The sequence below is a fragment of the Propithecus coquereli genome, unplaced genomic scaffold (genome assembly GCF_000956105.1).
Source record: "Propithecus coquereli isolate 6110/MARCELLA unplaced genomic scaffold, Pcoq_1.0 Scaffold223, whole genome shotgun sequence".
Taxonomy (NCBI): domain Eukaryota; kingdom Metazoa; phylum Chordata; class Mammalia; order Primates; family Indriidae; genus Propithecus; species Propithecus coquereli.
In genome coordinates this window covers 87,880-110,452 of record NW_012147523.1, presented here as the reverse complement: position 1 = coordinate 110,452, position 22,573 = coordinate 87,880, and the positions used below count along the sequence as shown (strand labels likewise).

General features: G+C 51.6%; 1 protein-coding gene across 1 annotated transcript in view; it reads left to right on the top strand.

Annotated features, from left to right (window-relative positions):
• KIAA0556 (KIAA0556 ortholog) overlaps positions 1-22,573 on the top strand; it is a 184,872-nt gene that overhangs the window by 132,856 nt on the left and 29,443 nt on the right. Inside the window, exons 14-15 of the mRNA XM_012644954.1 lie at positions 5,413-5,550; positions 19,345-20,233. Coding sequence (XP_012500408.1) covers positions 5,413-5,550; positions 19,345-20,233 — 1,027 coding nt within the window. The remainder of the gene's footprint in view (positions 1-5,412; positions 5,551-19,344; positions 20,234-22,573) is intronic.

The following is a 22,573-nucleotide window of genomic DNA, read 5'->3' as shown; positions in this document are numbered from 1 at the left end:
AAAAAAAGAAAAGAAATAATCTGTTCACGTGTTTATTATATCTTATCTGTCCTAGTCACACTATGTCCCCAGTACATAAATATATACAATACATATTTTTAAACTTTTTATTTAGAAATAATTATAGACTCACAGAAAGTTGTAAAAATAGTACAAAGAATAGACAAACAATAGAAAAGATCGATGAAACTAAACGTTTTTTCTTTGAAAGTATCAACAAAGTTGACAAACTGTTAGCTAGGGTGACCAAGAAAAAAGAGAAAATTCAAATTACTCAAATTAGGAATGATAGAGGGGGCATTACTACTGACTTTACAGAAATAAAAAGGATTATAGGGAAAATGAAATTAAGAAACAATTCAGTTCACAACAGCATGGAAAGAAGAAAATGTTTAGTAATAAATTTAACAGAAGAAGTATAAAATGTATAATGGATCAATGGAATAGAACTGAGAGTTGCGAAATAAACTTATACATCTACAGTCAATTGATTCTGACAAGGATGCCAAGACCATTCGATGGAAAAATCATAGTCTTTCAAAAAGTGGCATTGGGGCAAGTGCATTTCCACATAAAGAAAAATGAAGGTGGACTTCTACCTTATACTTTATACAAAACAAACTCAGTGGGCCAAAGACCTGAATGTAAGAGCTAAAACTTTAAAACTCCTAGAAGAAAACATAAGAATAAATCTTTATAGTTTTAGATTGTTGGTGGAATCTTAGATGTGACATGCAAAGCAAAAGCACCAATATAAAAAATAGATAAATCAGACTTCATCAAAATTGAAAGCATTTTTTCTTCAAAGGACACTATCGAGAAAGCAAAAATACAACCCACAAAATGGGGTAAAATATCTGCCAATATTATATCTGATCAGAGTCTAGTATCCGGAATATATAAAGAAAAAAATCTTAAACTCAATGACAAAAAGATGAACAATCCAATTAAACTGTGACCAAAGGACTTTGAGTAGACATTTCTCTAAGAAGATATACAAATGACTAACAAGCACATGAAAAGGTGCTCAACATTATTAATCATTAGGAAAATGCAAATCAAAACCATGAGACATCACTTCACACCTACTAGGATGACTATAATTTAAAAAAAGGGAAAGTGAAAATAAATATCCGTGAGCATTTGGAGAATTCAGAACCCTTATATTTTGCTGGTGGGAATGTAAAATGGTACAGGCACTCTGGAAAACAGTTTGGCAATTTCTCCAAAAGTTAAATGTAGAGTTACCCTATGACCTTGCAATGCCATCCCTAGGTATTCCTAAGAGAATTAAAAACATATGTTCAGGCCGGGCGTGGTGGCTCACGCCTGTAATCCTAGCACTCTGGGAGGCCGAGGTGGGTGGATCACTCAAGGTCAGGAGTTGGAGACCAGCCTAAGCAAGAAGGAGACCCTGTCTCTACTAAAAAATAAAAAGAAATGATCTGGACAACTAAAAATATATAGAGAGAGAAAAAATTAGCCAGGCGTGGTGGCGCATGCCTGTAGTCCCAGCTACTTGGGAGGCTGAGGCAGAAGGATCGCTTGAGCCCAGGAGTTTGAGGTTGCTGTGAGCTAGGCTGACGCCACGGCACTCTAGCCCGGGCAACAAAGCGAGACTCTGTCTCAGAAAAAAAAAAAAAAAAAAGACAGAAATCCCATGTGTCTTTGCCCAGCTTCCCCAATGGTAAATCGCGTGTAACAGTAATACACTGTCAAAACCAGGACCTTGACATTGGTAGAACATGCAGACCTTCGTGCACTCATTTGTGTGCGGGTGTGTATAGTTCTCTGTAATTCTATCACATATGCAGATTCGTATAGTCACCACGACGTCAAGATACAGACCAGTGCCATCACCACCAAGGAATTCCCTCGGGCTGTCCTTTACGGCCACACCTCCCCACGCCCATCCCTAACACTGGCAGCCACTGAGCTGTCCCTCTCTGTGGTTTTATCATTTCAAGAATGCTATATAAATGGAATCGTACAGCAGGTACCCTTTTTGAGATGGACTTTTTCCACTCAGCATCCTGCCTTTGACATCCTCCCAAATTGTTCTATGTATCGATAGTTCGTTCCTTTTTAATGCAATAATTTATTAAACTCGAGCCACTTTTAAAGGTGATCTGGCATCTCCCTGCTGGTGGGTGGGTCTGTGTTAGGTTAATGCTAGAATAGAAAAGCACGTTTGGTTTAGGAACTCAAAAGTTACCTCCTCAAAGAGGCCTTCCCTGACCACCGGTTCTAAAATAGCTGTTCCACTGACGGTTCATAATTCTCTCTTATTTTCTTCATAGAATTTATCCCTGCTTGACCTTTTTTTTTTCCTTGGAAATGTTACCTGTTTGCCTTCCCTACTGGCACAGAGCTGCTAGGACCGGGTAGCTCAGGTTCCTGTGCACAGCCCCCGTGTCTGGCTCAGTGTCTGCCCCCCAGGAGGGACTCGGTACTCCTGCATTTGTTGGGCAAGCCTGTAGCGGAGGCTGGCTGTGCTCGCCCTCACACCCGCTTGCTCTACTATGTCCGTGCATGCCGGCTGCTCTTCCGACCATCAGCACGGAGACTTCTATCCTGGAGGGTTCTGTGTCTGGCCTCCAGGGCCCGCTTTGCCAGCTTTGTTGCAGTCCCTAACTAGGGGGAGCGGATTGAGGCCCCCAGGAGCAGCCCCCACCCAACGCTGGTGGGAGTTGGGGTGTAAATATCCCAGATCCCCTGTCCCGAGGGTGGAACCGCTCTGAGGCATGCTCCACACTGGCTCCCGCATTCCCTGGGGCCCCTGTGGCCGCAGAAGTAGCCGGCTTGATAACACACCCTTTCTAGGCTGCCTTCCCTCCCCCATCCCGCTTCCCCACTCTCCTCCTGGTGTTTCCTTCTCTGTCTACATAAACTACGCACGCTTGGATCTGTGCCATCAGGCTGTGCTCCTGGGGGAAGCCTAACTGAGACAGAATGAATTAATGAATTAAAGATCGAGGTTCAAATCTTCACTCCACCACATGGGCACTGAGCACCCTTGGGCGAATCACACCCCCTGTCGGGCTTCGGTCTTCATCAGTAGTGCAGTGTCAGTTACAGCACTACCCGCCCCGGGGGCTTTGAGAGAACCAAGGGAAACGGCAGCAGCGTGTAGGCGCCCTGATTCTCGGTCTGCCGTCTTCCTTACCACCTGCGATGGGGAGGGAGGAGCTCTGCCTGCTGGGCTGCCACCAAGGGCTTTGCCCAGCATGTGCCAGGTCAGCCCTGGGCAGCTTCCCGCCAGCCTCTCTCTGAGATTCCGGCTGTGGGGAGGAAACATCAGAAGGCTCGGTTGCTAATGAGGCCTGGAGCTATCCTCAGGGTAATGTTCTCCGACTTTGAACACCACAATTCCCGCTTAGCCCTGCTGTTCTTCCTCCTGCTGACAGAAATGTGAAGGGAAATCCATTACAGTCCCCTCGCCCGCATCTAAGGGGCAGTCTTCAGTCTCTCCCTTTGTCAGGCGGCCACGGCGACCCATTTCATGCTCCCGCTCGGCGAAGGAATGAGACTGAAATGCTGGATTTTGAGATGCGGTTTCTTGACCCCTCGCAGCTGCCCAGAGCACGAAAAGTTCTTGCAGAGCTGGAGAAACTTGCCAGAGTAGGTCAGAACCCCTTGAACACAAGGCTCCCCCTGAACAAAAGCAACCTCCTCCCTCCTGAAAGGCACCATTGTCACCAGAACAAGCCCCGTTTGTTCTCCCCCACAGCTGGAGCCTGGGCTTCCCGTCTCCCATCTCCCAGATCAGCCAGTCCTCCTTCCCTGGCTCTGAAGCAGCAGGCACGTTCCTGGTGATGAGGGTCTGTTGAGATGTTCTCAAATGCGAGGTACCGCTCCTTGCAGATAAAAGGGACAGCTCAGCCAGTGTCACAGCCGCAGTGATTGCTCATTGGCCAATGGGGCTTGCCAAGACCGAGCCCCAAACTCAGATGCCTGCAGAGGTCAGGCAGGGACATAGAAAGGAGGTGAGGCAGGTGTAAAACACTAGGGAATGGTGGGGACTGTGGGGCCCTGGAGAGAGCTGCAGTCTTCAGGGCCGTGCACATAAACCCCCAGGCAATAGCCAGAAATCTGGCTCCTGGGGGGCAATCTTCCCATTTTTAAACGTTGGCAATGAATTCGTCTTTGCCTTTTTGTTTTTTTTAACGTTTCATGAACCAAACAAAATACCTCTTCGAGCCAGCTCTAGCTTCCAATCTCTCGTCTAAAGTTTCCATGAGAGGGCAGATACTAGGAGGTACATTTCATGTGTCCATTCATTCAGTCATTTATTTACTCTAAAAAGTTTTTTTTGGCATTTGCCATGTGCCAAGGAACCGTGCTGAATGCTGAGGGTTCTGGAATGAACTAGACATGGCCCCTTGCCTTGAGGAGCTGACAGCTGAGTGGGGGCATAGCATGGATGTGAAAAGAGATGATTGTGGGACACCGAGTTAGGTGTCAAGCTTGGGGACTACCAGAAGCTGACAGTGTCTGGAAGAGAGAGTACTTGACAGCCGATTCGGGGGAAGAGGTGACTGGGGGAGCTACGTCATATTTTAGCTGAATGTCCCAGGGTGAGAAGGGCAGGAGAAGAATTGCAAGGAAGTGGAGGCCCAGCCTGTGCAAAGGCACTGGGGTTGAGCCAGCATCGACATGGCTGGGGGCAGCTTCGAGTTTCCTCCTGATGGAGAGCAGAAGAGGTATCAAAGAGATGCGAGGAGGCCACCAGGGATGAGAAAAGTCCCCTGCTGTGGCTTTTGTTCGTCTGCACCCACAGCACCCATGACGTGCAGTTTTGTTGGTGTGAGTGAGAATGGCAGCGAGGCTTCCCTGCTCTTCTGCCCCTCAGGCCTTAAGGGGCAGCCCTGCAAGGGTAAAAACTGCAAACTGAGACCTCGAGCCTTGGAGATGCTGAGAGGAGCAGAAAAAATGCCAACAAATGCCTGAGCCAATTTCTTTCTTCCTTTTCTATTTTTAAATTTTAAAAATTCGACAGGGTTTTACAAAAGGAAATCAAAGGCTCTGTTTGCCAGGTTAATCGAATGGCCAAGTGGTGGCTCTCGTCCCATCCTTCTCTCTGGTGTCTCTCCCCGCCCCCAGGGCTCTCCTCAAAGCTGATTAAGTTGATTAAAATAAAGCCCACTGCACTTTAAATTTCATCTGGTTGGCAGATCAGAGAGGCCCAGGCGGCAGCTTTGCGTGGGGACGGGGCAGTACAGTCTGCTGTGAAGGGCAGTCCAGATGGGATGAGGTCTGAATCCCACCCGGGCGATGCAGAGGTGGCCGGGCTCCCTGCCCCCGGCCCTCTCCTGGTTCTCATGAGCCAAAGAGTCACCACCTCACCACCGTCTTACTCTGGGGAGAGGCAGGAATGTGCCTAACGACGCCCCTCTCTTGCTGGCCTTTCAGGGCAAGAAAGAGGCCTCCTTATGGACCTGCCCCTTCCACCCGCCGCTCCAGCTCTTTTTCGTCATCCGCAACACAAGGCAGCTGCACGACTTCGATCTGGCCAAGGTCAAGGTTTGGAATTACTGGACAACTGATGGCGTAAGTAACGGGCTCCAGTTCCTCGCGGGCACGTGGTTGGTGGAAGCACTTAGTGGTCTGCCAATAGCCTGATTCCTAGAGTTGCAACGTGGATGCAAAGAGGCTCTGCTGCCGTTCCTCGTGTGTGCGCAGGGGCCTGCTGGGGGTCACACGGCGTTCTTCAGAGCCACCAGGACAGAGCTTCCAGCTCCTAAGCTTTGGGAAGTGATATCAGGCCTCCCTTTGGGGAACTGGAAAAATAGGAGCCAAGATTCAATTTTACAGAGAATGAAACAGAGACACAGGGAGGTTATGTAAGTCACATAGCCAGTCAGCGTCAGAGTGAGAATTTGAACCCATGCATTCGGACTCCAGGCCTGTTCTCTCAGCTGTGGCTTCTCTAACACTAATCTGCAATGATTCGCCCGGGGATCTTGCTAAAATGTGGATTCTAATCTGGCAAGTCTGAGGCAGGGCCCAAGATGCTGTGTGTCTAACCTGCTCTCAGGTGTGCTGGCCTCCCTGGTCTGAGGACCCCACTCTGCAGAGCCAGGCTCTTGACCTCGGGCCGGCGTGGCCCTCTGGTTTTAGAATCCGTCCGCTCCCTTCTGCTCTCACACTATCCACCATTTGTGCTCACACCGCTGCCTGCACCCACGCCCTTGTCCTACCTTCTCTGGACTGTTCTTCAGGTATTCATAGTTCCAGCAGGGGACTCAGTGAGTGAGGAAGGACAGGAACTCACTGGGCCTGTCTTGTTTCCCCTTTTATGATAGATGTAGGGGCAAGAATTGTACTTTCCTTTCAGATCTTCTACAAGGGAAGTGATAGTTCAAGTGAGATCATAAACAGGAACTGATCCTCAGCCTCTGTATTGTCGAGAGACACTAGGGAGTGGTGGGGGCTGTGGCAGGCTGGCAAGCCCATGCCCCGGGTAAAGGGAAGACCACTTTTTAGCTTCCACTAATGATCACTCTGTAGGAATCCCAGTGCTGCTAGATCTTCTAAATATTCCCAGCGAGCTGGAAATCTGAGTTTTGATATGAACCTTCCTGGTTTGTAAATGTCAACAGCTAATTTGAATTCTTTTTAAACCACCATATAGTTCAAACAAAACTCATCTTTGGGCTAGAACTGGCCTGTCCCAGGCTGCATGGGGCTTGGAGGAGGAAGCCAGCCTCGGGCTGGGAGAGATCAGAGAAGGTTCTTGAAGGGACACACACCTGAGCTGTGGTGCAGATAGACAGCAGCAGTAAACTGAGACAGGAAAGGAGAAAGTATATCCCAGGTGGAGGGTGCATAGAGGTGTGGAAGAATATGGCCTCGGACTCTCTCTCCCTGGCCCTACGCCCAACTCTCCAGTCTGTCCCCAGTAGCCACTGGGGAGGGCTGATCACACCTTTCTGCTGCTTCAAACCCCCACGGGAGTTACTCCCTTAATCCCCACCCCTACCCCCCCATCACACTCAACCACAGTGCCCGTCTCGGCCTCATATTTCAGGAACACCCAGACATCACTTTCTCCAGGAAGCCAATGCTGCCCACTGCCCCTTGCACTACGTCTGGACCTCGTGAATATGGTTCGTCATCCCCTATGCCAGAATTTGCGCCCACCTCCCCCATGGTGCCAGAGACCCCTTGAGAGCACGGCCTGGATGTCTCTACTCCTGCTGTAATGACACGAGAAATGAATGAATGCGTGAATGAGGTGCTGTTCCCAGTAACCCAGAAGCAGTTGCATTATCCTTTCCGACATCCAGCTGAGAGCGTGGGGATGGCGAGGTTAGGTGGCTTGCACAAGACCACACAGCAGGTGACAGGCAGAGCCGGGGACCTAGTCCAGGAGAGTCAGTCCTCCCTCCCTCCTTCCCCTCCTCCCTTCCTATACTGCTTCCTGCTGGTCCTGCCACCCACCCAGCCATCCATCTTCCTCATGACTGTGTCCTGGGCACCTGTCAATCGCTAGGCACTGCGGATCTGGAGACTGACAGGGCAGACGGTCCCAGCCGGCTCTCCGCACAAGATGCTGCACAGAGAAATATAATAGAAAGCTTTCTCTGATTTCTGTTTTATGAGTTCTTTAATTTTGGAAAAAGTTTAAATTGAAATTATAATTTAAAGCTGAGAAAAAGAAATCCAAGCCACTGGAATAAGTGAGGAGTTTCCTCTGGGCATGTCAGCCTCCCCTTTATGCCACCTGCCAGCGCCGGCCCCGCGTGTGCCCAGAGGCTGACCTCCAGGCCAGGGACGCAGCCCCAGCCCACATAGCCGCAGTGAGCTCTGAGCTTCTAGGGCCGGGCCCTCTCTTCCCAAGTCCTGCTCAGCGCTTGCAGGCAGGTGGTCACCAGCCCCCTCTTCTAGAATGGGGAACGGAACGATACTGGCTGCCCAAGCCTGTACCCTGTAGCGCAGCCCTGTCAACGAATATATTAATCTATCTCAGGCCCAGGAAAGCAGATTTTGTGTGCGGGATCACAAAGAAGATAAGCTTCCCGTCCCTTTTGGCCAAGGCCTGCCTTTCTTCTTTAACCTGCGCTCAGCCTTCCCCGTGCGGATGCAATTTTACAACGGAGCAGGGTCTCAGGAGCCCCACAGGAGCGTCAGGGCGCCATTGCAGTGCTCGGGGAGCTGCTGGCTGCGGGAACGAGAGAGCCGAGGTCTTTCTGCACCAGGGGAAGCGGGGAAGGCTGCAGTCCCTGCCAGGGCCCCGCTTATATAACGCACACCCATCTGTTGCCAGAATTTACTGGGGGCAGAAAAGCACAAACAAATGCAGCTGCAGGTTGGTTTGATTTAATATTCTCCGGAGAATGCTATTACTGTGTGTTTTAGAGGAGATAAAATGAGAGTTTATAGGAAATATAGCTCGGCCTGGTAGACACGGCTTGTTAATACAGTGTTTTGTGTGTGGGAATCCGAGGAAGAAAAGTTAAACGTGGGGAGCTAATCCAACCAAGGCTTATTTAGAACATAAGAAAAGAAGGTACTAGGAAAAGGGGAGTCTTTTTTATTGGAAAATGTGCCGCCTGTTAAATCCTCGCGCTAACATTTATGGGCTCCTTTCCCCCTCATTAGGCGATATGGTAAGTGCGGTCTGGCCCAGGGGAGAGGGACTTCAGAGGGGAGGTGAGGACACAGAGGCTGCCCCCGGCCACAGCAGCGCACAGAGGGCAGCACACAGAAGTCTCTGCTGCGGCAGCCGCCATTTATTGCAGGTCGTGGGCATCAGGCATGCCTGAAGCACCCAGTGGGCACACTCGGTAAAGGGTTGATGCGTGAATCAAAAACTGAACAAGGGAATCATCTCCGTTAACCCCCGACAATCCTACAGGGTGGGCAGTGGTGTTCCCAACCTTGCAGATGCAGAAGCCGGGGCTTAGGACGCTGAGATCCCACGTGGTGGATAGACTTGTGTCTCTTTTGCCAACTCTGGGGGAGGTGGCTGCCTGGAGTGCTGGCCTGAGAAGGGTCTGGAACCTTCCTTCGGGTTCATCAAGGAAAAGGTGCTGTGATTGCTGAGCGATGTCTGCTTTGGGCTCAGAAGGAGGATGTGATAATATGTGTGTCACATCCGCTGACGTTTCCCAGATTAAATGACTTGCCCAGTTAGCAGGTTGTAAGGGACGGAGTTGGGAGGGGGACATGAGGTCTGGCGGCTTTTCTCTGGCTCCTCTCAGCACGGCTTCCCCTTCAGAATGGCATCTGCTGGGAGGAAGGAACCAACAGTCTTCCTTCAATAGTGGGTAGTAACCCATCCACACAGCAGGCTTCCAGGGGCTCCCAGTGGTCCCCTGTTTTCCTTTGTAACAGTCGTGTTAGTTGTCTGCCGCAGGTACCATTCCTCAGGGACAACAGGCCCACCACCCCATCGTCACCCCAACACCCGCATGCCGTGCCATCTCCAGCCTGGTCATAACAGGCGGTGAGACAGCTGTGAGCGTCCAGGTGGGATGGGCACCTGGAGTATATTTTAGACCTAGAAAGGTGTTCATTTGTGAATGAATGAATGCTTCATTTCCCCAGGGGTGTATTTCTGTGACGTGTCATGTGGTCTGGGCCAGTGCTACCCACTAGAACTTTCTGTGATGATAGAAATGTGCTATATCTGCCACATCTGTGACAGTGGCCACTAGACACAGGTGGCTGTTGAGAATTTGAAATGTGGCTAATGCAACTGAGAAACTGCACTTACAGTTTTGTTTAATTTTAATTAATTTTTATTGAAGTAGTATGTGAGGCTGGTAACCACGTACGGGAGGGACCTCACAGGTCTTGGGGCCCAGGGTGTGGTGGTGAACCAATAGACAAGGCCCTGTCCACAGCCCTGTCCCTTCTGGCAGGGAGGAACAATAAACAAGGATAGGACGAATGCTATTATTTCAGGTAGTGCTAAGTGTTCTGAAGACAATGAAATAGGACAGTGAGCACGAGGCCTGGGGGGAGGAGGTGGGGCTGCTTTGAACAGGGTGGTCAGAGGCCTTCACTGCCTTGAGGGATGAGGTCAGGGGGCTCTGGGGGAAGAGCATACCCGAGAGGGGCACAGCAAGAGCAAAGGCCCTGAGACAGGAACATGCGTAGCTGGTTCCAGGACAGTTGAGTCTAGTGGCTGGAGCATGGTGAACAAAAGAGTTTAAGGAGAGGTACCAGCGGGAGGCAGGAACCAGGGGGCCTGGCAGGTTTGGACCTTGTTCGGGGAGAGGCAGCATAGAGGATGCACAGAGCAAGGTTGTCAGAGCCAGCCCACTGAGACAAATCCATGTGGCCTCGGTTTCATCTGCAAAGTGGGGTAAGTGTTGTTCAGTGAATACGTGTAAAGTGCTCTGAACAAACCCTGGCCTTTCTGTGCTCTATACACCCATCAGCTACTAGTGTCATTGCTGCAGGGTGTAAGCTGGGGGTGACATGATCTGATTAAAGAATTTAAAAGACCACTCTGGCTGCTGCTGGAGAATGGATTGGGGGTGGGGGCAAAGAGAGCCCAGAGAGGGGGCTCCCAGCATGGTCTAGCTAAGGATAGTCTGGCTAAGGGCGGCAGTGGCTCAGACGAAGGTGACGGGGCTCATGGGGTGTACTTTGGGGAGACGTAATTCATCCCATGGTAGTGTTTGCATTTTCAGCAGTGCCTTTTTCTGGCAGGAAATTGTCAAATGACTGCAAAACTGAAGAGATGAGTGTGTCTATCACCAGCTTCAGTGGTTACCCACATTCTACCATTCTTGTTTCATCTGTCCCCCTAACATTTGAAAGTAACCTATAGCTATCACACTATTTCACTCATAAATTCTTCAGCATGCATCTTTAACAAAAAGTGTTTATTTTTATATAACCCTAATGCCGCTATCATGCCTGATCATAATTAATTATTATGCACTAACACCCACTCTATATTTATATATTCCTAATTGTCTCAAAATTGTTTTTTTACATTTGGTTTGTTTGGATCAGGATACAAACCAAGACCAAACATGGCAAAGATCTTGAAGTCGAAGGTGTAACCTTCATCTGGTCAACTGAGTCGGTGTGGCCTGATGGTCCAGGGCATGGTGTGGGCACGGTTGGGCCTGGGAAGCGTGATGGCATCTTAACAGGGCAGCTGGTGGCAAGGGGACTGAGCTGTTGCATGGGAATCTTCCTGAGCTGTTGACCTCAGCCTTGGTCTAGGTCACCGTTAGTTGCCAGAGGGTGCTCCCTGGTGGGTAGGATGCAGCTGTTTAAGTCTATAGGCAGAGTCCACACTCAGGTGGATGCAGGCATGGTAGCTATGAGAGGCCCAGGAGGCTCAGGTCTGAAGCAGTTCCCTAGCAAGCAGGGGAAGGAGAGGTGGGCAGAGAATTCAGCCTTCGGAGAGAAGGGCCCAACAAAAGCAGTGGCATTGAGAGCCAGCCTCTACTGAAATGAAAATAAGAGTAGATATAGAACCAGGGTGGAAGTGGGGGCCCATGTCCTGTGCTGTGCAGACCACGGGGATCAGGCTGCAATTGGGGCTGGGCAGATGCCCCAGCAGGGGGGTGCTGCTCACCCACGTGCGGGTGCTGACCTGAGACAGCAGGATAATCCCAGACCCCCGGGGGGTGGGCTCCCCACCAGCCTCCTGCCAGCCTTGGCCAGGACTGATTCAGTAGCTGAGTCTGTTGACTGGAGTTCTCAGTAGTACGGCTAGGGTATCAGCCAGGATTCTCCTGGTAGCAAAGGATAGAGAATCTAATTGAACCTGGGATAAGCACAAAAGAAAATTATTTCGCTCACGTAACAACAGCAGAGTCTGGGGTGGCTGGCTTCCCATATGGGAGACTCTAGGAGCCCACATGATGTCAGCAGTAATCTGCCTCTCGCCATCACTTCCCCCCTCTTCTCTGTGCTGGCTTCACCCTCACGTTCCAGGTGGTGGCCCCTGATGACATCAGACTCACTGTTTATTTCAGCGGTCCTTGTGGAAAGAGACTGTCCTCATGGAAACCCCAGATCTAGCCCCCCTTAGCCATGCCCGCCTTGCTGGCTGGGGTGGGCCCACGTTATCCACACGAAGTGAGATTAAGGGAAGGTTAGAGTCCCAAAGGGAAATTGATGTGCTATCTCCAGAAGGAGGTAAACTCACCAGAGAAGGTAGAAAATTATACCCAAACTAGGTGCTTTTTCTTTTTCTCAAGAACACAGGAGTCACGTGCTGTTGAATTTATTCATCGGCTCCCAAACCTGAACCTTCCTTGACACTTGTCCCCAGATCCAAGCTTCGAGCCTGGCCACCAGACACTGTTTTTGGTCATTCTTCTTCCTGGAAGCGCACTGTCGCTCCCACTCTGCGCACCCCACCCCCCACCTCACCCCTTCCCGCCCACCCGGGACCTCATCCCCGTCTCCCCTCCACTCGCTCACGAGCTCAGTCCCTTCTTCTCATCAGCAGAGACTGGTCGGTCGTCCCATGCCCAGGTGTTGTGCTGCGCTGCCTGCCCCTGTGAGCTCACACCCTGGGCCGTGCAGTGGTGACAGGGATGAACCCCGGGCCTCTGAGGGGGCGGGGGAAGGCAGGGCCTCAGAGCCACAGAATGCCGTCACACGCTTCCTGGGACAGGCTGGGAGGAAGCCCGGGGCATGGGGCTGTGCACCGGCCAACCAAGAGCAGCTCGCAGATAGACTTCAGCTGGCTCACAGGTTGTTTTCAAAATTCTTTAAATTAATTGCCAACATTTAAAACTTGGAAGGTTTTGCATGAAAATGTGGATTTTTGACTGTTCTTGGGAAGCGGGAAGATCCCACATGCACACCTGGAGACTTTGGTGGAGCTGAGTCCCAGCGCCAGAGTCCCCACCACGCCCACACTTCTTCCTGACACAGTGACACGGTGACACAGTTGTCCTTGCACCACACCCGCTCTCTCACTTGCAGTCCTTGCCTGGACCTTGGGTGCGTTTGCATGGGGGACCTCCTCCACTCCCAGACCCTCAAATCTCGCTCTCTGGCTCCTCCATCCTGTGCAGCTGTGACCTCCCTCTGGCCCGCATAAAACCCTTCTCTTGTCCCCACCTCAGCTCCAGCCAGTCCCAGTGCCTGGAGTGCCTGGCCTGTCTCGTTCCAAATCCTGCTTTTCAGAACGTCAAGGTTCTGCTTCAGCCTGACTTCACGCACAAGCCTCCCCCAACCCCTGGCCTGCCCTAGGCCCCTTCTGGGGGTCTCCAGCCACACCCCTCTGGGCCCCAAGTCTCACACTTCCGAGAGTGTTCCTCACTGAGCCTCGGATGCCACAAACGCCATTGGTGCCCTCTAGCCAAATCCCCCCTGCAGATGTATTCTGTTTGACCCTCAGTGGTCCCCAACCTTTTTGACACCAGGGACCGGTTTCATGGAAGACAATTTTTCCATGGACCGGTGGGCGGCGGGGGGGGGTGGTTTCGGGATGATTCAAGCACATTGCATTTATCGTGCAGTCAGACCTCTCTGCTAATGATAATCTGTATTTGCAGCCGCTCCCCAGCACTAGCATCACCGCCTCAGTTCCATTCAGATCATCAGGCATTGGATTCTCATGAGGAGCTCGCAACCTAGATTCCTTAAGTGCACAGTTTACAGTAGGGTTCACGCTCCTATGAGAATCTAATACCGCTGATCTGACAGGAGGCAGAGCTTATACACTTGACTAGTAATAGGTGCAGGGGGCCAGGTTGGAAGCCCAACTCTGAGACCCCAGAGGAAGACCCCCAATTCAACTAGAGTCAGGGAGGAGGGGCAGACAGGGGGTCAGGGGCTTCCTGGAGGAGTTGGCGTGAGCCAGGTCCTGAAGCATGGGTGTTGGTGTGCAGGCAGCAGCAGCTCACTCCCTAAGGCACCCTGTACCTCGAAAGACCCACAGTCAGGGTAGAAGCAGCGGGCCTGGGAAGCAAACCCTGGGTCCCCTTCCAATCAGCCCGAAGCCCCTGGCTCCCACCTGTTCTGGGCAAAGCACAAGGAGGGACGGCATCTCGTGCTTTCTCTACGCGGAGAGACCAGTGTGTGCTCCCAGCCAATGGCAGAGCCTCCAGAGTGGGGTCACTGTCAGCGTGGGTGCCCAGGGCGGTGCATGAATGAAGTCTGACCCGTGCACATCTGGCCCGACTCCAGTTGTGTCAGGCCAGGGAACAGTTGCTTTAATGGCCCCACCCTGGGTTGGGTGTTTAGGCCTTGCCGATACTTTGCTCCAGACGCTTCCCTTCAGGTTGTGTTGGCTGTGCTGACAGGGGCTTGTCTCTGGGGAAAGTGACGTGACGGTGCTAAAGCCCACAGCTCTGCTTTGGTGGCTGTCACAATGGAAGTGCGCCGTCATTAATCTTCGTTGAGCAGCCGTGCGTTCATTGGAAGAGACATGCCACTCTACACCGGGGCCAGGGAGGAAAGTAGCCTCGCCGAGTTAACTAATCGCATAGATTGAAGTAATATTAACGTCGTTGCATTACAGATGTATCGCAGTCTCCGCACGGTTAGTTCTCGGCAGCTATAAAGGAGCATCGAGGCAAAATGTGGGCTGGGAAATGTGCTCCCACTAACCACACGGCAGCCACAGGGTTTCAAAGTGTCCTTTTGAAAACCCATTGCAAAGGGGATTTGACACAACATCAGCAAAAGATATAACAATAACTCTAGCTGAACAAGGAAGAAAATATTCCCACCAAGGAAACAAGAAACGTGCACGCACACACACACACGCGCGCGCGCGCGCACATGATTCTAAAGGTTAAGGCAGCTGGCAGGGTAGAGTTTGACCGTGGACTTTCTGGAAGCTGGGCCAAAGGAAGAAAGAGTCTGGGGTTAAAGCCCTGGTTTCGAGAAAGCAGGAAGCAGCCTGGTTCTTTAGGAGACAGAGGATTTCCCCCTGGATCCTTTCCTAAAGATGTCCCTTATACAGATCTTCCCTGAGGGATGTTGAGAAATCCGGACCTGCAAGATCCTCACCCTGTATTCCCCGTGGTGCAGATGGGGCTCTCCTACAGCTTCTAGATGCAGCCCGGGAGGTACAATGACATTTACAGGATAGGTACATATATATGTAAAAAAAAAAAAAAGTCTGGAAGAACGCAAGCACATGCACACACCGCCCAGTGGAGGAGGGAGCCCGGATGTGGGTAAGAGACAGCTGGTCTGTAGGGACTTATTAGATTTTTAAAAAGAAAGAAAAGGGTGAGGGCTCAGAGTTCTACCTGGTATGGGTGCTTCTGCCAGTGGCCAGGCTACATGGGGCAGAACTGAGGCCTTCTTGGGGCCTAGCTTGACCCAGAGGGAGGTGGCAGTGAAGACCTCGGGCATGCCAGCCAGAGCAGCTCACTGCACACCAGCTGTGTGACTTTGGGGAAGGCACGTGCCTCAGTTGCTTCATCTGTAAGATGGAGCTAATGCCCACCTTGCGGAGTTGTTCTGAAGATGGAATAGGACAATGCAGTCTTTTATTTTTTAACCTTAGAATATCCAGACAAGTGATTAATACTTATTCCCTCCCAGGGATCCCACTCTGATGATCAGGGGGCCACATCCACTGAAAATATGGCTCGTTTGGCCTGCAGAGGGCTGGAAACGTTTCTGCTCTCAGCGCCATCAGGCAGGGCATGCGTCTCCCCCTGCCTCATGGCCCCCCAACTGCCAGTGGTTCCCACCTGAGCCCCCTGCTCCTGACCCCTGCCTCAGCCTGCCTTCCTCCCCAGGTCCCCTGTCAGCCAGACCTCTCGGTGGGAGCTGGGCAGCAGATGGCTGGAGGACAGATGTGGCTTTAAACTGTGTTGTGGGAGCCAGACATCCCCTTAGGAAAGCTAGGATGCCCGCGTTGTGACCGCGCTGGGCTGGACGGCGTCCCCGCCACACACCATCTCTTCAAATGAGGGTGTTTCTGTCTCGCCAGATGTCTCTGTGGCAGTAATTTTGTGGAACTAGTCATTGGAAGCTGCCTGTGATGTCCTTCTCAAATAGCGATTTCCTGATGAATTCACAGCACGCGTTTGCTGTGCGCCTCTGCTAGGCAGAGAACGTATCCATACTAACATGTAAAAGAGTGCTTTGAGGATCGACTTTTTTGACAGTCGACAAGTAGTAGCCTGCCATCCTGCAATTGGATGATTGAAGCCGAGTTCCTGTGGCGTAACGCAGGCTGGGTGGTTCTCATTCTCCATTGCTACAGAAACCTCTGCGGCTCAGTGATGCTGAAACTCAGCTAGCGCTTACCCGCCTCGCTTCGAGGAAGGCTAAGGAGGGGAACAAGTACAGGTGGACATCTCTAGGGTCTCGGATCCCATATCCCAAGAGCAGATCAGAAGTTAAAGCAAGATGGAAATGACCTGGAGGTGACACCAGCAGGCCGCCGTTTTTCCAGTCAGGTGCATTCTTAGAACACTGTCAGAGAGTGGAGCTGCCCGTGTTTATCCATTTATTAATTCCGAAGCTCGCGTTGCTGTGCCGGGCTCCTGGGTAAGACTGGCAGGGCCTCGCTGTCTTGCACTTCGAGTGGCAGATATAATAAATAAGTTAAAAAGCGGATAGGACCATTTCAGAGATGAAAAGGAACAAACACAGGGCAGTGTGATGGGGAGGGGACCCAGGGGGCGGGGGCCACTCCAGAGGGGTGGTCGGGAGAAGTCAAGGTGGAACAAGGCCACCAGCACCTGGGGCAGAACGTTCCAGACAAGCGCGCAGGTCCGAAGGCAGGTCCGAGCTTGGCAGCGTCAAGGACAGCAGTCAGATCAGTGTGTCTACGTGGAGTGAGCCAGGGGAGACCCGCCAGGAGCCGGAGCCCGAGAGGTCGGCAGGGGCCCCTGGAGGGGTTAGGATTTATTGTCAGTGCTGGAGGAAGTCACTGGGCAGCTTTAAGCAGGAGGCCACCATGATCCGATTTAAGTTGTTAAACAAAACAACTGCCGCTGTGTAGAAATGAAGCGTGTGTGCAGGGTGGGGAGAGCCCAGAGGGGAAGCAGAGGGACCAGCCAGGAGGCGACGGTGGCGTCTCCGGGAGAGACGATGGTGGCCTGGGCGAGGGAGGCAGCAGCACGCTGAGAGAGAAGGGGTCAGAGTCGGGGTGTGCTTTGGAGACGGAGCTGAGGGACTTGCTCACAGACTGGATATGTGAGTGAGAAAGCGAGAAAGATTGAGGCGACTCCTGGTTTCTTGGCAACTTCTTGAATGGTGGAACCATCTTTAAGATGGAGAAGACTAGGTCTGGGGAAAGTGATTTAAGAATTTTCTTTGGGGCATTTTAAGGTTGAGATACCCATTCAATAGCCAGGAAGAGGGGTCAAGTGGTCAGTTGGGGAGAGGCCAGGGGCGCAGATTAACATGACTGGCAGTCACCGACAGGAGCCTGGGCTGGATGGGACCAGCTAGTGCGCAGCACGGCAGCCCCAGGGTGGAGCCTGGGGAGGCCCAGCTGAAGAAGAGGACCCGGCAAAGGAGCCCGGGCAGGGGCAGCCCCAGGGGCAGGAGAAAAAGCGGGTGGATGCAGAGCCGCAGAAGCCCGTGGAAGCCCATGGAAGGAAATCCATCGAGGAGGAGGAGTGGCTGACTGCACAATTACTGCTGAGCCGCTGAACTACTGAGGACCGAGAATTTTCCACTGGCTTCGGCAGTTGGCCGTACCCTGTAATTTATTGTCAGAACCTGGACACTGCTGAGAGTGGAAGGACTCTGGAGTGATTACACCAGGACAGCAGGTGTGAATCAGAACGGTCCCGACAAACAAGGACAGTCCCTCCCGCTAGCTGTTGGCTCCTGGGGGAGGCAGAGGCAGGAGCCCCACAGAGGCGATGGGAGGTGGGGCCACAGTGACTCTTGGAGTTCGCTGTAAGGGTGACGGACGAATCGTGGGGTGCCCCGCAATGGAATATTCCACAGCCATAAAAAGGAAAAACTATCGGTTCACACGACACAGATAAATCTCAGAGTAGTTATGCTGAGTGAGAGAAGCCAGGCACAAAAAGAGTACATGCTGTATGATTCCTTTCAATGAAATTTCTAGAAAAGGCAAACAGTGGGTAGTGAGGGCGAGTAGCTGGGGGGTGGCCTGGGGCCGGGCAGGAGGCGGGGGAGGGGTTACCAAGGGGAACGAGGAAACTTTGGGGGTGATGGGCATTTCGTTCTCTTGAGAGTGGAGATGCCTTCATGGGTGTACACGCGTGTTAAAACTTATCAAGTTGTTCCCTTTAAGTATGCACAGGTTACTGTATGAGGTATGTAGTATCTCCCTCCAGAAAGCTGTACAAGAAAAAAGCCAAGAGTTTTCCTGTAAAGCAGACGAGACACAGTAGCAGGAGGAAGAGTGATTTTATTTTAAGCATAAACAGAGGAACGTTGGACACCTGCATGACACAGGGGCAAAAGGACACAGGAAAGCTAGACGGGGGCCCTTTTGTGAAGGTCACTGTGTGTCATGCCGAGGGGTTTGGAAGTCATCCCATCGTCCTGGGTTCTCCACCTCCTCCTGCAAAGGAATCATCTAGAGAACTTGTTGGAGCTCCCTAGAGACCGCCCTTGAGGCAGGGGTCCCCAGAGCGCATCCCCTTGCCTCCCCCGTCCCCACCGTGGGGACAGTGCTCCACCTCAGGTGCCGCCAGGCCCTCTGCCATGGGGGCTCGTGCAGTGTGGGGGCATCAGTGCCCCCCAGGGCAGCCTTCAACAGGCAGTGGATAAACGCCCCAGTCTTCGGAGGGGCGTTTCTGAGGGCCATTCACAGAACGACCAGCTCAAAAGTTTTTGTGTTTTTTCTCCTGCCCTGTATCCCTTTCTCTACTTCCCCTTGGGAACACTTGCCAGATAAACTATTTGCACCCCCAAGTCCTTTCTGTGGCTTTGCTTTCAGGGCACCCAAATTATGACACCCGTGGAGCCCAGGGAGCCTGCATTTTATACACACACCAGGCTCTTCTGACGCAGACGGCCCAGGAACCTGCTTAAAGATCGTTGCCATCCGCTGTGAAAAAACGTGAAGGATTTCACAAAGGGGAGTGACTGGGCAGATTTGCTCTTGGAGAAAATGAACTCTGGTGGCAATGTGAAGTTGAGGTTGAAGTGGCAAGAGCCGGGAAGCAGGGAGACCAATTAGTAGGCCGTTACAAATGTCCCGCCAGGCGGTAATGATGACGAAGACAGCGATTGAGGCTGTCCCTTTGTGAAAGTCCTTTGATTTATAGAGTATGTAACAGTTCGCACAGAAATGAGGCCAAGCCTTGTTTAACACCCCCAGTGCTGGGGTTTTTATAAAGCTCACGTTTCTAGCATTTTACATTTTTCCTTTTTTGATATCTTCTACTTCCAAAATTTGATACATCAGGCTGATGCCAAGCATCTTCATTTTGTTAAATTTTGTGTTTTCAGGATCTCAGCGTTGGTGCCAAGAACGTGAGGCTTTATGTCAACAAAAACCTCATCTTTGATGGCGAGTTAGACAAAGGAGGTGGGGAGGCCCCGGCGGACCACAGCATCCCGGTCGACCTGCCGGTCGACCTGAAGAGGGAGGACAGTGAGCGAGCGGAGATCGCCATGAGTGCCTGCTCAGAGGAAAGCAAGGATGTCCCCAAGATGCCTGGCACAGATGGGGACAAGGAGCCCAGTCTCAGTTGCTCGCAGCCAGCTGAAGCATTAGTGGATGTGAAGCTTTCTTCACAAGGTGATTTATCTGGCGAGAGGATGAATTCTGCTAACTGCATGAAAGACAGTTTGTCCAAGTTAGAGGAAGATTTAAGATTGCTGGCGGCCCCTGCTTCGATGGGTGACCTGCCTGGTGCCCCTGCCACCTCCCCATGTGAGGGATGCCCTCCTCGTGACGAAGAGCCCTCTCTGATCCAACAACTGGAAAATCTCATGAGCAGAAAAATCTCTGAGTTACCAGGGAAAACTCCAGCCTGGTTACAACCTTCTCCCGCAGGGAAAGGCAGGAAGCAGGAAGACAGGAAGCCCAAACCCCTCTGGCTTAGTCCTAAGAAGCCCCCGGACCGGAAGGGCAGGCTCCTGTCAGATGTCGCTGGTGAAGGTCCCAGACAGATGGAGGCTGGGGATAAAGGCCCCCAGCATGAACAAGAGGGGGTGACCAGCTGGAATGTCATCGCTGGTGAGAGACCCCAGAAGGGGACCTCCAAAGTGTATGGTGATGACTTAGACATCTTTAACCAGCCCCCGACCAGGGAGCGCCCTGCTAGTGGGAGGAGGAGCATGAGGAAGGATGCCGTCAGCAGTAGTCATGGTGACAGCCAACCGGCCAGCAGAGGTAAGCTCCAGAAAGCAGCCTGACTCGGGCAGCGTCATCCCTGAGCCTCCCTGGACCTCAGTTCCCTCATCTGTAAAACAGGCCATTGTTCTCAACTGGGGGTCACAAATTCACTGTCTCAGGGGCCACAGAGGTGGCATGAAAGAGTGAAATGGGAAAGACACGTTTTTGCATGATAAACCCATAGACATACTTGTCATTGCCACCAAGATATGTTCCTTTGCCCATTTTTCTTACAATGCATGGCTTTTCCAATCTAGACTTTGTTAGTCTACCTTTAATAGAGACATTGGTCTCCAATTACTTCACTTTGTGCTCACTGCACTGTTAGAAAAATAACACAAGTGTGACGATACATAGCGACGGATACTTGCCCTGGTGTCAGAAGTAGCATAGGGAGTGGTGAGGAGTTTGGCAAACTGGAAAGCCCAAAGCCCCTAAGGGGACACCTGCTGTTCCACTTGGGCTTCCGGTCGGCACTCAGGAATGCAAGGCCAGCGTGCCAGACTTCCCTTTCCTCTTTTCAAGAGAAGCTAGAAATGTGGACTATTCTTATTTTTCAACAGTGGCGGCTCATTGAAGTTATTTATAAACCACCGTGTGTGTCCAAAAAGTCACATCCGTCGGCAGGACTCACCGCGAGAGCTTTGTGAACTTTGCAGTAGATTATCTCCTCGGACGTTCCCGATTCTGAAAGGAGGATCTGGCAAAGGCTGGGAGTCTAAATATTTGCACTCAGATTTGGCTCCTGGGAAGGAGTGCAGCACAGCCCTGGGGGGCAAACCATTTCGGCCCAAGCTCCGCTACTTATGGGTCTGGGACCTCTAGCCGGGTGCTCCACTCGCTGAGCCTCAGTGTTTTTATCTGTAAAATGGGAATGACCCCAATCCCCTTAGTGTTTCAAGGAATGAATAAGATGATGGCTTCAAAATAGTGACGCAGGGCCTGGCGTGTGGAGAGTGCTCAGTGAGTGGTGGCTGTTATTTCAACATTAGCTCAGACGTGGACTTCCTTTACCCTCCACGGAGCACTCAGACCTAAAAAGCCAGGGCTCACCCCTAGGTCCTCTGAATTTAAGCCCACCCCACACCGCAGGGGAGCGCAAGCCCTGCCTAAACATAAATTTTGGCTCTGTCACCTCCAATCCACCCTTGGGTAGGTTCTGAAACTCCTCTGAGCCTCAGTTTCCTCATCTGTAAAATGTCACTAATAATACCTCTTGGGGTGTGGGGAGGCTCAGATGGGATCATACTTGCCCAGCTTGTGGCACAGTGTCTGGCCCGTGGGAGCATCCCAAAGATGTTAGCTGTTGCTGTTGTCGTCATGGTCACCATCACCCCACTCTGGTTCTGCCTCTAGGTGGTGTATCTGTATACAAAACTGATGCACATATTTTTTAATGAATGCAATCGGCATCTACTCTGCTGGGGAGTGTCTGGTAGACAGACGCCTGATGTGTCACTTGGGATACTAGAGCGAGTTCCTCCGACTCTGAGTGCCTTCCTGTGCAGAGCTGCCCCCTCTGGTTCCCCAGCCTTACAGATTTTTGTGACTCCCCCCTTCTCAGACTTAACACACAGGCTGGGTGTCAGGAAGAGCAGAGCGGAAGGGAAGAATCAAGAAGCTCTCTGAGGGCAGGTGCCTGGCTCACGGCAGGTCCTCTCTGCAGAGTGGGAGGGAGGATGGTAAGAGGGAACTGTGACGACTGCATGCATGGCGTGGGCCAGGCGTGTTACCTGAGTGAACTCTAAGCCTCACGACAGTCCCATTTTACAGATAAAGAGGATGCAAGGTTTCAGTAGTTTCTTCTGGTCATAGCCAGTAAGGGTTAGAGCATGAGCCTAGCCCAGGCTGGCCAGCTCCAACGCACACGCTGCAGATCTCTACAGTGCCCTCTTAACACAGCTGTTGTCAGCCGCCCACCCCACGAGAGCCGGGCAATTTCAGCCTTTCCCAGTAAACAGACACACAGAGCCTCTGGGAGTTCCAGGATGACGGGCATTATTCTAACTTTAGAAGACTTTGTCTCACTTTAATTTCTTTCTAGGCATTTCAGTGCTTGCTTCAATGACACATTAAGTACTGAGCCCTTGAGATTTAATGCTTGTTAAGCTGGTAATGCTAAAAAGGAAAGTTGCTTAGAAATTTTAAACTCTCCATTACCTAGAGCCAAATCCCATAGCTATGCCCTTCAGGAGAGGTGCGGGCCAAGCCCTCCAACAACGCTGGCAGAATGACTGAGTGCCCAAGTGTTTCCCTGGGATTGGAATTGTGTTGTCGCCATAAGAGAGAGCCTGGGAATCCTTTTGCCCAACAGAGCGTCTCATTGAATGTCATTTG